This window comes from Mobula birostris, chromosome 19 (genome assembly GCF_030028105.1).
Source record: "Mobula birostris isolate sMobBir1 chromosome 19, sMobBir1.hap1, whole genome shotgun sequence".
Taxonomy (NCBI): Eukaryota; Metazoa; Chordata; class Chondrichthyes; order Myliobatiformes; family Myliobatidae; genus Mobula; species Mobula birostris.
Window position 1 is genome coordinate 22,069,157 of NC_092388.1, and position 12,991 is coordinate 22,082,147.

Consider the following 12,991-nt stretch of genomic DNA (forward strand, 5'->3'; position numbering starts at 1 on the left):
AGTGAATGAGGTGCAGAAGTCAATGGCTGTAACAGGAGATGCACAATCTCTAAGGCCTTGCAAAAAAAAGAGTATCTACAGAAGAGTAGCAAGAACGATCTAGCTCGAAGTAAAAAACGAACAGCATATCCTTGCCCGTAAAGACTTTGCAATGTGTCACTTAGAAGATACTATACAGATGTGGAAGGTATTGTGGTCAGTTAAGACTGAAGTGGAACTTTTCAACTTCAACCTAAGCAGTATGTGTGGCATAAATCTAATACTGCGCATCACCCAGGTAACACAATCCCTATTGTAAAGTATGAAAGAGGTAGAACCATGCTATGGGGATGCTTTTCAGCAGCAGGGACTGTAAATCTGTCAGGATCAATGGAAAGATGAATGCTGCTAAATATAGAGAGATCATGGATAAAAACCTGCTAGCCTCTGCCAGAAAGCTTAAACTGGGGAGGAAGGTCAATTTTCAGCAGGACAACAACCCAAAACACACTGCCAGACCAATCATGGAATGGCTTCAAATGAAGAAAATTGATATCCATGAGTGGCCCAGTCAGAGTCATGCCCTTAACTCGATCGAACATCTCTGGCAAGACCTCAAAACTGCTGTCCACGGCCACTCCATAACTAACCTGGCACAGCTTGAGCAATTTTGCAAGGAGATATAGGCAAATCTTGTTTCATCGTATTGTGCAAAGCTAATAGAGGCTTATCCATAAAGAATATTGGGGGTAATAGCTCTGAGAGATGGTTCAACTAAATACTGAGCAGGGTGGGGGGGGTGAAAACTTTTGAACTGGTGACATTTCAGTTTTCGAATTTTTAGTTTTTCAGGCTTTACAAGTTTGGGCTCTACTGTGGGGGGAAGAAAAGGAGTATGTGATTCACAAATAAAAATTCTCAGTTAATTTGATCAAAATCCCTGTTGTAATACTCATTTATGTCAACAAAAGATTGGGGGCTGAACGCATATTCAAGGCACTATAGCTAATCACCATGGATTCCATCAGTTCCCAGACACAATAGCTGAAATACTCATATTGCTCTATCATGCTGATTCTAATTTAATTTTACATATGAACAATTAAATAAACTGAATTACTTTGCTGTACTTACCAAATCCAAGTGACTTAAAGTTTCCACTCTAAATACTGCATTTGGTAGGCAGTAACCATTGCGCCTAGACAGAACCCACAAGTTTTGTATTCCTTGGTTCAACAAATTTTCAAGCAGCTGACTCAAGTTAACTATTCCTTAATAGTTACTACAGGATGACAAATTATTAACAAGTGACTTCTATACCTTTTCCTGATCCAGTCCATATACGATGTACAGAAGGAATTCTGAGAATGCCATTACCAACTGGTGTCCTTTGATTGCCACGGTCTACCTTGTTTTTGCTGTGGTAAAGCAAACAGAATTTAATTAAAAAAAACACCTTCCCCCTACCACTGCAGTTTCCTCCCTGCTGCCTGTTTCAAAATTTCTCAAGTCCTACCTTTACATATACAAGTCAAAAAGATAATGAATCATCTGTATGACAAGTGCTCTTTAAGTTATTGTTATTTTAATGCTACATCATAGCTTCTCAACCCAAGGATCGCAAAGACTTTTGTTGTACTGGAACATACCACTTAATTTCTCTTCCCGATTTAGCCTTCCAACTCTTTCCTTCCCAGTGATATTCAGTTAAAATTAATTCCTTGCCTCACTCAATGCTTAAACACAGTTTTAATTACAAATGATATTTAAGTACATACACATCGATCCGAGTGTTCAGCTTTTTACTCCCAGAAGCAGTATTTCTTTTATCTTCTGTCAAACACTACAGCAGTCAAACAAAAATAAATGCATGATTAGTATTCACTGGACATTTACTCATGGAGTAAGGTATAGGAAAAACAAACCAAAATGGCATTTTTGTGCATCCTGTACTCCAATATTTCAGCATATGCTTTCAGCATCCAAGTTATTTTATAACTAAAGAAAATATAATCCTTTCCCCAAAACATTCTGCAGTATATTATGAACTAAATGGCATAGTTTTAAGACAATGCAGGAATGAGTAAGAAACTATATATGCATAAATCTTTGAAGAGGGTGGTTACATTTAGGGAGATAGTTTTAAAAAAGTATTCAATATGAACAGGTATATTTCTATAATACCCTACAGATAAAAGGTCGTTCATCCCACTGATTATGCCAGATCAGTTTGATCCCATTCTCCCACTCAATTTACCTGTAATCCATTTGTCCTAAAACTCATTAGTTCCAACACTCACCTACAGAATACAGTCTTTGAATTGTATAGCACCATCAGGCCCTTTGGCCTTCTTGGTCTACACCAACCATACCCAATTACTCTAATCCTGCAGTTTCAGTATATTTTAAATACACACTCCTTTTCAAAATGGTAAATACAGGTATGGTATAAGACAATGTATAACTGATGTTGTGAATTGTTAGTTATGTTCTCAAGACACAAGATTTGCAATTTAAAAATTAATATACTAATAAATAATGGAAGTTATTCTTTCCAGAGTACTTACTTGCAGGGTTCAAGAATTTAAGATAAGAATTTATTATGTTAATATAGCAGAAATTTATTACAGGCACAGAGGAAGGAAGTCACAGGCGCCAGGATCCTGGTACCATCTCCACTCCGTCCCATATTATTAAAGTTCTAATTAAAAGATGAAAAATTACTTATCTATTGGATTAACAGCAGTAAGTCAGCCATGACCACATGGCAGAGCAGACACAACAGGTCAAATACCCAAACTCTGCTCCTATGTCCTGTGTCCTACAGTCCACTTTTCAATCTTGTAAGACATAGAAGCAGAATTAGGCCATTCAGCCCATTGAGTCTGCTCCGCTATTTCATCATGGCTGATCCATTTCCCACTAAATGTCATTCTCCTGCCTTTTCCCCATAACTTTTCACGCCAACTGTTCCAACAACCATCAACCTCTAACTTAAATGCACCTATTGACTTGGCCTCCACAACCGCCTGTAGCAATGAATTCCACAGACTCACCACACTCTGGCTAAAGAAATTCCTCACCTATCTTCTAAATAGAATCCCTCTATTTTGAGGCTTGCTCATCTACAAAAGGAAACATCCTCTTCACATCCACTCTAACTTGACCTTTTAACAATCGATATGACCACCAACAGACTTTTTAACAGAAGGAAATTGTCCAGGTATATCCTTACATATACATATTCACACAGTTGCACATCAAAAATGTGAATCCTGACTGAATATCCCCATTATACATTCTAAAACATTATACATCTTATAACATCATAATTACCTGCAGCAAATTACATTTTGTATTTACTTAGCGACAGAATAGCATTAAATACACTAGCCAAGATCTCTTCAGGCCCCTTCCTTACTTGTTTTCTCAGACAGTTCAAACATCTCTGCTGGTACCTTTGACTTTTTCTCCCAACTATGATCAACACCATTTCACTTGTGGTGTCATGGCCTTCATCAGATGCTTGCACATACATCACAATCATACTTGTACTGTAACCAAGTTATTCCTCATCTCTGCTCTGCATGCTATTCCAAAAAACACACAGCTTCTGTTATAGTGCCTTCAGTGAAGTTCACCTCTCAGCCCCAGAGTTACCAGTTGCATGTTTGTCCAGTGTTCACATCCTGCATCTTCCAAGTCCCTTCTTCCAGCCACATAAAACATAGAATCACAAACACGAGAAAATCTCCAGTCCCGATGAAGGGTCTCAGCGAGAAGCATCGACTGTTTTACTCTTTTTCATAGATGCTGCCAGGCTTGCCGAGTTCCTCCAGCAACTTGTGTGTGTTGCTGTGCACATTAAATATAGTTTCAAAACTGTACAATTTACCAAGATTCACTAGTCTCCTTATTTACCTCTATGTCGCAAAAACAAAGGAGCTGGTTGTGGATTACAGGAGGAATGGAGACAGGCTAACCCCTATTGACATCAATGGATTTGGGGATGAGAGGGTAAACAGCTTTAAGTTCCTCAGCATCCACATCACCGAGGACCTCACGTCTGTACACACCAGATGTGTGGTGAAAAAGGCACAACAGCGCCTCAAACGGTTGAGAACGTTTGGTGTGGGCCTCCAAATCCTAAGAACTTTCTACAGGGGCACGATTGAGAGCATCCTGACCGGCTACATCACTGCCTGGTATGGAAACTGTACCTCTTTAATCGCAGGACTCTGCAGAGAGTGGTGCGGATAGCCCAACGCATCAGCTGTTGTGAACTTCCCATGATTCAGGACATTTACAAGGACAAATGCGTAAAAAGGGCCTGTAGGATCATTGGGGACTCAAGTCACCCCAACCACAATCTATTCCAGCCGCTACCGTCCAGGAAACAGTACTGCAGCATAAAAGCCAGGACCAACAGGCTCTGGGACAGCTTCTTTCACCAGGCCATCAGACTGATTAACTCACGCTGATCTGAGTGTACTCTATATTACATTGACTGTTCTATTATAAATTATTATAAATTACCATGATTGCACATTTAGACAGAGACATAACGTAAAGATTTTTACTCCTCATGCATGTGAAGGATGTAAGAAATAAAATCAATTCAATTCAAGCTACACAAATGACAGTAGCTTTTGGCAAGGTGAACTAAAGTCCAGGAAAACAAATGAAAAGTATTCCAAGTTCCCGATCTACCAAACCAACAATTAACTCAACCACAGAATTCCAACCAAATTTCCATTAAATTTGAGGATTCTCAGTTTATCCATATTTCCTTTAATGAACTACCTGCACAATCCCTCCAAAAATCCCAACATACCTACTGATAAACAGCATGTAATTCAAGCTAGTGAGGCAAGAGACGGAAAATTCAACTTTGAAGAACTCTGTACTGAAATCTCGCCAGTCAAGCTTTCTTAACATAAGGTACTAATTTCAAACATCAAAACATTGTAAATTCCAAAAAAGCTTCAAGAGCATTTATTTTAGGGACTTAATGGAAAATAAGTCAGAACCATTACACACTGAACAATAGTTCTCAATCCAAATTATGGTGAAGCATGCTGGAACAGTTTTAATTTCATTTCAACAGAGACCGAAGATTGACAATGTACTGCATATTAGTTAGTCCTTACGCTGCCAGCTCAGGGTTTTGGCAAGTATAGGGCAGATGCTGGCAGAAACTCCCTAACCAATCCATTGCCAGAGATTTCCTATTATAACTTTCACTAGAGATCAGAATTGCTTGCTCTGACGAGGAGGAGGAGGAGGTACAATAATTAATATTATGTTTAATAACTTCTGACATTATTGGCAAAACTAGATGTCAAAAAAGCCAGCGATGCTGAGGGAGATCAGTGAATGTTAAAGTGGGAAACAATATTTACAAAATAACCAGTCCAACCCAATACTTTTTTTTAAATTTTTTTTTTTTTAAGTCAGAGGTTCAGGGTGGGGGAAGAATAAAGCTCAGGGATTTTCTAAAGTTGGTCACTATTTAAGATTTTATGATTGTGGCAAGTTAATCAGATTCAAACAGTTGAATTAAGGTTAAGGCTGAAAGAGCACGAAACTCACAGCTCTACTAGATAAAGGAAAGTCCATGTGTTCCTCCTCTTGGAAGAAAATACTTAAAAACAGAAATCAGAACTAATTAGACTATGGGAGTCTTTAGGGGCCAGACACAGCAGTGCTGCAAGAGAAAACAGGAGTTCCCAAACATTTGTACACCATGGACCAATACCATTAAGCAAGAGGTCCGTGGACTCCAGGTTGGGTAACTCCTGGCTTGAACAGTAACACTTAATGTAAAATCAAAAAGCAGAGAAAAACAGAAGAGAAAGCGCAAAGGATGGATAGTAATTTTAAAAATCAAGACCCTTGAGGTGTCAAGAGTTCAAGACGTTTGACAAGAGCAATAAGATTAAAGCAAACAAAATTTCACACCTACATGCTCCATCATAGCTGTACAGTGCTCAGTGCTGTGTTTTGTGCTGTAGCTCCTCTTCCTCCAGTCCAGTGCACCGTTCTGTTCCGAGTGCTGTAAACCTACTCCGGCTCCTGGAGATTTAACACTAGGGACACTGTAAATAGAAAGGAAAAACAGTTCGGGGAAGCACACCATAATGAAGTGATAATCTTTTGAAGCATGACCAGAAACAGTATTCACAGCCAACGTTCTCCCCCATTAACCCATGTAGTAGACAGTAGGCGTATACAGCATTAAAACTAAATATAATCCGCCATTTTGAAAACAAGTTAATTTTCTCATTCCTTCACAATTCTGCTTCAATCTAGGAATTCAAGAATAAATTTGAAAAGCAACCTCGCACATTAAAAGGTGAAGGTTTTAATATCATAGACCAACTTCACAAAGAACTTGGAAGCAGTACTTTAATGTTAAAAAAGCAAGATTAAATATGGCATTGTATTTGCATGTTTAAAATAGAAATGAATGTAGATTTCTCAAACTTTCTTTTGAATTGCAAAGCCACCAGTAGTGGTTTGCATTTCTACACCAAACAATTACTACATAATCAAGAAAGTTACTGGTCTTACCTGCAGCCTCTAGCTTTCCCCATGTTTTTGTAATGAATCGTTTGCTGCTTTCCATCTAAAAAAATATTTAAAATCCTACTTAAAATTAAGGTCCAATCTTTTCTCTCTCAAAAGTAGTTATTACTGAAAGGGGTAATTTCCCCACACTCAATTTTGAGATACTTTCCAGCATCACAAATACAATTTCCTATATAGCTTTAAATTTCACTTTCCTGTTCAAAAATAAAATCCCAAGTTACATTTCTCAGTGTTTCATCCACAAAATCTCTTCAAAGGATTGGAAATTCAGGACAAGATATAACCAACGGGTATGGACTACATTGATGAGGACAGAGACTTAATAAGCCTCTGGAATGGCAAAAATGCATGGTAAGAACACTTGAGTTGTGGCTTCACAATGTCAGGCAGACTTTAAATACACTAAATATTATCAACAATTTAATAAATTAGCTGCCAACATATCCACTAAAATGTGGTGTCAATACTGCCGAGTTGTTTTAGTCAGCTCATAGTTTTACAAGATATGTTCAACACAATAAATCAATAAAGCTTTTAAAACGATCTGAATATACAACTGTATTCACGCAGCATCATTACCAATTGATCAAATTAAGCACCATTTCTACTTTAAAAATCACATTAGAGTAGCAATTTCTGCTCCACTAAATTAAATTCATTACCTTGATTAGTGCTCTATCCAAAAGTGACATAACATTAATTTCAATTGTATTAAATTAGAGATTTATTGGGGGGGGCGGTGGGGAGAAAGTGGAAGGTGAAGGGCTAACACAAGGAATGTTGTATGGGCAACTATTTATCTATGGGAGACTGAATAAGGCACAGAATTCGTCACAATGTGCCTTCGCCATCTACACCTTATGTATTGGTATTCAAAAAATTGAAAAGCCGTTTCCACAGATACACATTACATACTCTTCTATCTAACCACTAACATTTAGTAATTCCTATTTTCCAACCAGCTAGTTAACAATTTTCCTTTTTCCCGGGTCTGCATCCGAAATAAACAATTTACACAATTGGTCAAAGTTGCTGGTGAACGCAGCAGGCCAGGCAGCATCCCTAGAAAGAGGTACAGTCGACATTTCGGGCAGAGACCCTTCGTCAGGACGTTCACTAGCAACTTTGATGTGTGTAGCTTGAATTTCCAGCATCTGCAGAATTCCTCGTGTTTGCGTTACACAATTGGTGTCAAGTTGAACTCCAAGAACTCCAGGCCACAGATCCATGGTACCATTACAACGACCCACTTCCATTCTAATCATGACACATCTGTTCATCTGACTCTGAAAATGTTATATATCTTTAAACTCCATTCTGTTCCCTGCACAAACCCCTACAGGTCTTCGCCTAAATTACCCTCATTTCCACTTAGTCATCAAGCTTCCTTCCTGACACATTGGCTCCCAGTTAAATGTCTTTAATTTGGAAAGTTTGCACCCTTGTGTTCAAATCTCATTTTGATCATTCCTCTCCATCTCCTCTGGCCTATGTCCCATAAGAGTTTCCACATCTCAAATTTCAACTTCTTGATCATTCCCAATGCACCCATGTTTTCATCAACAGCTTCATCTTTAGTGAAATTTCTAGAATACCCTCATCTTTTTTCCCTGCCTCAAGAGGCTCTTTACAAACCACATCAGGCTTTTCCTTGTCTGCCTAACATACTTTTGTTGACTAATGTCACATTTTATTTGATACTCCTGCTGTAAATTACTTTGGGACACATTGCAACCACAGTAGTGTAGTAATTAATGTAGCGTAATTCAAGCTTGGAGCAGAGTTCAATTCCAGCACCATCTGTAAGGGGTTTGTATGCTCTCCCTGTGACGACATGGATTTCTTATGGGTGCTCTGGTTTTCCCCCCCACAGTCCAAGCATGTATTGGCTATTATGTTAATTGGTCATCGTAAATTGTGCTGATTAGGCTAGGGTTAAATCAGCGGGTTGCTGGGTGGCGTAGCTCGCTGGGCCATAAGGACATATTCCGCACCATCTCTAAATAATTAAATTGAAGACAATGTATAAACTCCAAACAGGAAGGGATTATGAGTTGCTTTCAGGAGTGACAAATCTTCATTCTGAGGAAACACTGTCTAAGTTGTAAGCATCTCTGTAGAATGTAGGCAACTGACTTAATTGAGACGTAAGAGAAACAAAATGAGCAACCCATTCAGCCTGTCATGCCTGCTCACCATTCAATAGATTCATGGCTGATCATCTATCCCAATTAGATATTCCTACCCTTTCCCAATTCCGCTTCATGTCATTGAATCTACATAAGTTTCAAATATTCAGCAGTTTTACCTCCACGACCCTCTGCAAAGGAAAATTCCATATACTTACCACATTTTGACAAAGTTTCACCTCCAACCTGTTGTAAATCATTTGTTATGTAACCAGAGACAATGATTATTGTGATTATTGGCTCTGGATACACAAGAGAAACTTTCTCCCCACATCCAACTGTCTAGCTCTGTCAAGACCTTATAAATTTTAATTAGATTCCCACTCATTCTTCTGAGTTCCAATGAATACACAGCTGTTTATTTAATATCCTCATACTTCAGTCTCACCATCCTAGGAACCAGTTTGGCAAACTTTTGTAATGTTATTCTTAAGCAGACATATCAAAATTGTACATAATACTCTAGATGGGGTCTCCCAAAGGCCTGAGAAAAATTTGGAAGACTGTCTTGCTACTGTACTAAAATCCTCATCCTACAAAGGCTTACAAACCATTTCTTAACACCAGAGGCAAGGAAATTAATCAATAATTCTACTTCATCAGGAGGCTAAAGAAATTTAGTCCGTCTCCAACAAAATCTGAGAAATTTTTGAAGCAAACCATAGAAAGCTCCTACCCAGATGCATCATGGCTTGGTGCGGTAACTGCCCTGTGACTGAAAGACACTGCAGGAAGTTGTGGATACAGCTCAAAACATTACAGAAACCAGTCACCCCTCCATGGACTCAATCCCTCAGCAAAGCAGGCAGCATAATCAAAAACCTCACCATCCCAGGCAACAAAGAGGTATACAATAATGAGACTGATTGGCTGAGTGGTGTCACAACAATAGTCTCTTACTCGGTGACAGGAAGATCAAGGAATTGATTGTGGACTTCAGGAGAGGGAAGTTGGGAGAATGCACACCAGCCCTCAGAAAGGTCAGTGATGGAAAGAGTGAGCACCTTCAAGTTCCTTTGTGTTGGGCCCAGGATTGATTTGCCGAACCGTTGACACCCTAATGCAATCACAAAGGCAGCACATCAGCAGCTCTACTTCATGAGGAGATGGAGGAGATTTGGTATGTCACCAGACTCCTGAAAATTTCTACTGATGTATGGTGGAGAGCACTATTACTGATTGTATCGTAGCCTGATGTGGAGCCTCCAATGCACAAGATCACAAGGGGATGCAGAGGGCTGTAGGCTCAACCAAGTCCAGCATGGACACAACCCCATCCTTCCTTCCATTGATGACATCTTCAAGAGTTGGTTCTTCAAGAAGGCAGCATCTTCATTAAAGGTGTTCACCATCTCAGATATTTCTTCTTTGCCATATCATGGAGGAGGTAAAAGAATCTTAAAACCCACAATCAATGTTTTAAGAAAAGCTTCTTCCCCTGTCATCAGATTTCCAAACAATGCACGAACCTATAAACACTACCTCATTTTTCATCTTTGTACTACTTATTTTTGTAGCTAAGGTAATATCTTGCATTGTACTGTTGCTGTAAAACAAACTTCATAGAGTACATCAGTGATAATAAACTTGATTCTGATATTCCCTCTTCTGCCCTCTCCCACTGGGCAGAAGATACAAGCTTACAGCATGTACTGCCACACTCAAGGGCAGTTTCTATCCTGCTGTTATAATACAATTCCTCTGTAGCTGTTGCACTTCATTATGTTCTATTATTGTTTTAATTTATAATATTTCAATGCATTTATGCAATCAATTGATCTGTATGAGCATTATGCAAGACAAGCTTTCCACTGAAAATCAGTAAATGTGACAATAATAGACCAATTCCAAATACACTTACATATGAGTCTAGAAAATATGAAGGACCCATTTTCCCCAAAAGAAAGGCCAATAACTAGAAAACACTGATTTAAAGTGATTTCCAAAGAATCAGACAAGAATGCAACAAAAAAAATTCATTCAAGCAGTGATGAACGTCTTTGACTCATTGTCTGAAAAAGTGGCAGAGACACAAGACATCATTACATTTGATGCGTCAATCTACAAAACTACAGATAGATCTGGGAAGTGAAATGAAATTAGAATGCTCTTTTAGCCATCACACAAGAAACCTAAAGAGTTTTCTGTTTAATTTCTACATTTAAGTTGCCATATCTGTGATTCCATCTCACCCAAGATTGAAATCGGTGGAACTTATTCCATATGAACATTTTAAAAAGTGTTCAAACATATTTTGTTTTGACAGTAGCAATTAACTGGAAATAAGCAGTCCACATTTCAATGCTTATATTCTAGTTGGTGACCTTTCCAGATCAAGGGCTTCACAATCCAATTAAAGCAATTGTAATTAACTTTGAAATGACGTGGTTTCTCCAAACTATTCATTGTCGACATTATATATTCTGGCACGCTGGAATTTAACAATGCTTGCATTGTTAATGCCCTTGAAGAAACTAGTTGAAATACCCATTCAGCTCTACAGGTGTCGTACTCAATTAACAGGATCAATGTTAAAAAGCACAAGCACAGAATGCAAAGACATGTACCTTCTTCCTGACTGGAAGCTTCAGAACTGTCTTCTTTGAAGTGCTCTGCAGATTTAGACAATTTTAACACTGGCTGTAAATCTGCTGCAAAAGTATGAGGCAATGTAAACAACAAAACCCAAATCTTCGTTATTCAGTGAACATTATCAACCTAACTATGCAAAGACTATAAAAGGCCTCATCAGGCTGCAGTGAAATAGCTTCAAGTTACTTGCCCTCATGAGAGCGTTTTCTTTCTTCACAAACTTTTTTTTGAGAGTTTGAAAAGCCTCAAGGACCCTTCAACATCAGATATTTTCTCTTTATGAGACAAGACCATTTCTCTAACCCAACTCAGTTCAATTGCTATTGAAACCATCTTTGTTAATCACTATTATATCCAACTATTCCAAACCAATTCTACAGCCCCACCCATTAGAGCCAAAACTAGAACATTCCAATTCTTGGTATTTAAATCTCCAGCCCCAGTGTCTATCTCCACTTCTGTAATCTTTTACAAAAATAACCTTGGAATTCCTACATCTGACTCATGGGAAAAGGAGTAACTGATCAGCCACTCTACCCAATTCAACCACTCATCATGATCACGACTGAAACGCAAAAAAACTGCAGAAGTTCAATATTCAAAATAAAAGTCTGAAAATGCCGAGCCTGACCCATTGTTATCCAGTAAATCTGCAGATGCTGCATGGCCTACTGAGCGCTTTTAGCATTTTCAGAGATCATGACCAATAATGGTCATATATCCCTTAATACTGTACCTCTGCTAACAAAACCTTTAGCCTTAGATTTAAATTAATTTCAATCTCACACACCTATTTTCCACCCAATCATTATACAGCCATATATTAATCAATGTGTTCAGTTTTCTGTGATTTCCCTCTCTATTACTCCATGCCTCCGCTTTCATCAAAACTAAACATTGAGGTAAACAGGCCAGTTTACGAAGAATTGATACTAATTATTGGAAATTAAAGATCCAAAGTCACATTTCACATTGGCGTTTCCAGAAAAAAAATCATGCATGTTGTGTCAAAAGCGTAGATGTAATATGCTTAGATTTACAGAAGGCTTTTGATACAGTACAGCATTAGAGGTTATGGTAGAGATTGAAGCTCATGATGCAAGTGATAGCATTGGCATGAACAGAAAGGAAGTTAACAAAAATGGACCTTTCTCTAAATGGTTAACACGTAATCAGTATGTGGCACAAGGATCATTGTTGGGGTATACATTTATTTTGCCATTTATACAAATCATTTGGATGAAAGTACTGCATGTATGGTAGCCAAATTTGAAAAATTTCATGGTGGGAAAATAACCTGCGAAAAGGAGCACACACTATGACAAAAGGTACATAGGTAGGTTAAGTGAATTGCAAAGAATTGGCAAATGAAGAATAATGCTGTAAAATGTGAAATCATTGATTTTGGCAGGAAAAAGGTAAACAATCATTTCAGTCATGAGAGATTTGTAGAGGGATTTCAGTGACTGAGTGGATCATTAACAAACGGCTAATTTGCAGGTTAAAGCAAATAATTAAGAATGCCAACACAAAGTTACTGTTTATTGCTAGAAGGATTGAATACAGAAACAGGGAGGTTGCATTTCATAAGGCATTGGTGAGACCACATTTAGAGTAATGCCTATAATATTGGTCTTCCT

The 12,991-nt window shown here is 38.3% G+C and overlaps 1 protein-coding gene across 3 annotated transcripts in view; it reads right to left on the reverse strand.

Moving 5' to 3' along the window:
- Nucleotides 1-12,991, reverse strand: part of LOC140212479 (zinc finger CCHC domain-containing protein 2-like) — a 59,572-nt gene that overhangs the window by 14,501 nt on the left and 32,080 nt on the right. For 2 of the 3 annotated variants that reach the window (XM_072283332.1, XM_072283330.1), the window contains exons 7-11: nt 11,327-11,371; nt 6,553-6,607; nt 5,945-6,077; nt 1,758-1,822; nt 1,300-1,397 (exon numbers count right to left, since the gene is read on the reverse strand). In XM_072283332.1, coding sequence (XP_072139433.1) covers nt 1,300-1,397; nt 1,758-1,822; nt 5,945-6,077; nt 6,553-6,607; nt 11,327-11,371 — 396 coding nt within the window. The remainder of the gene's footprint in view (nt 1-1,299; nt 1,398-1,757; nt 1,823-5,944; nt 6,078-6,552; nt 6,608-11,326; nt 11,372-12,991) is intronic. The other variant, XM_072283331.1, reaches the window with a different exon arrangement.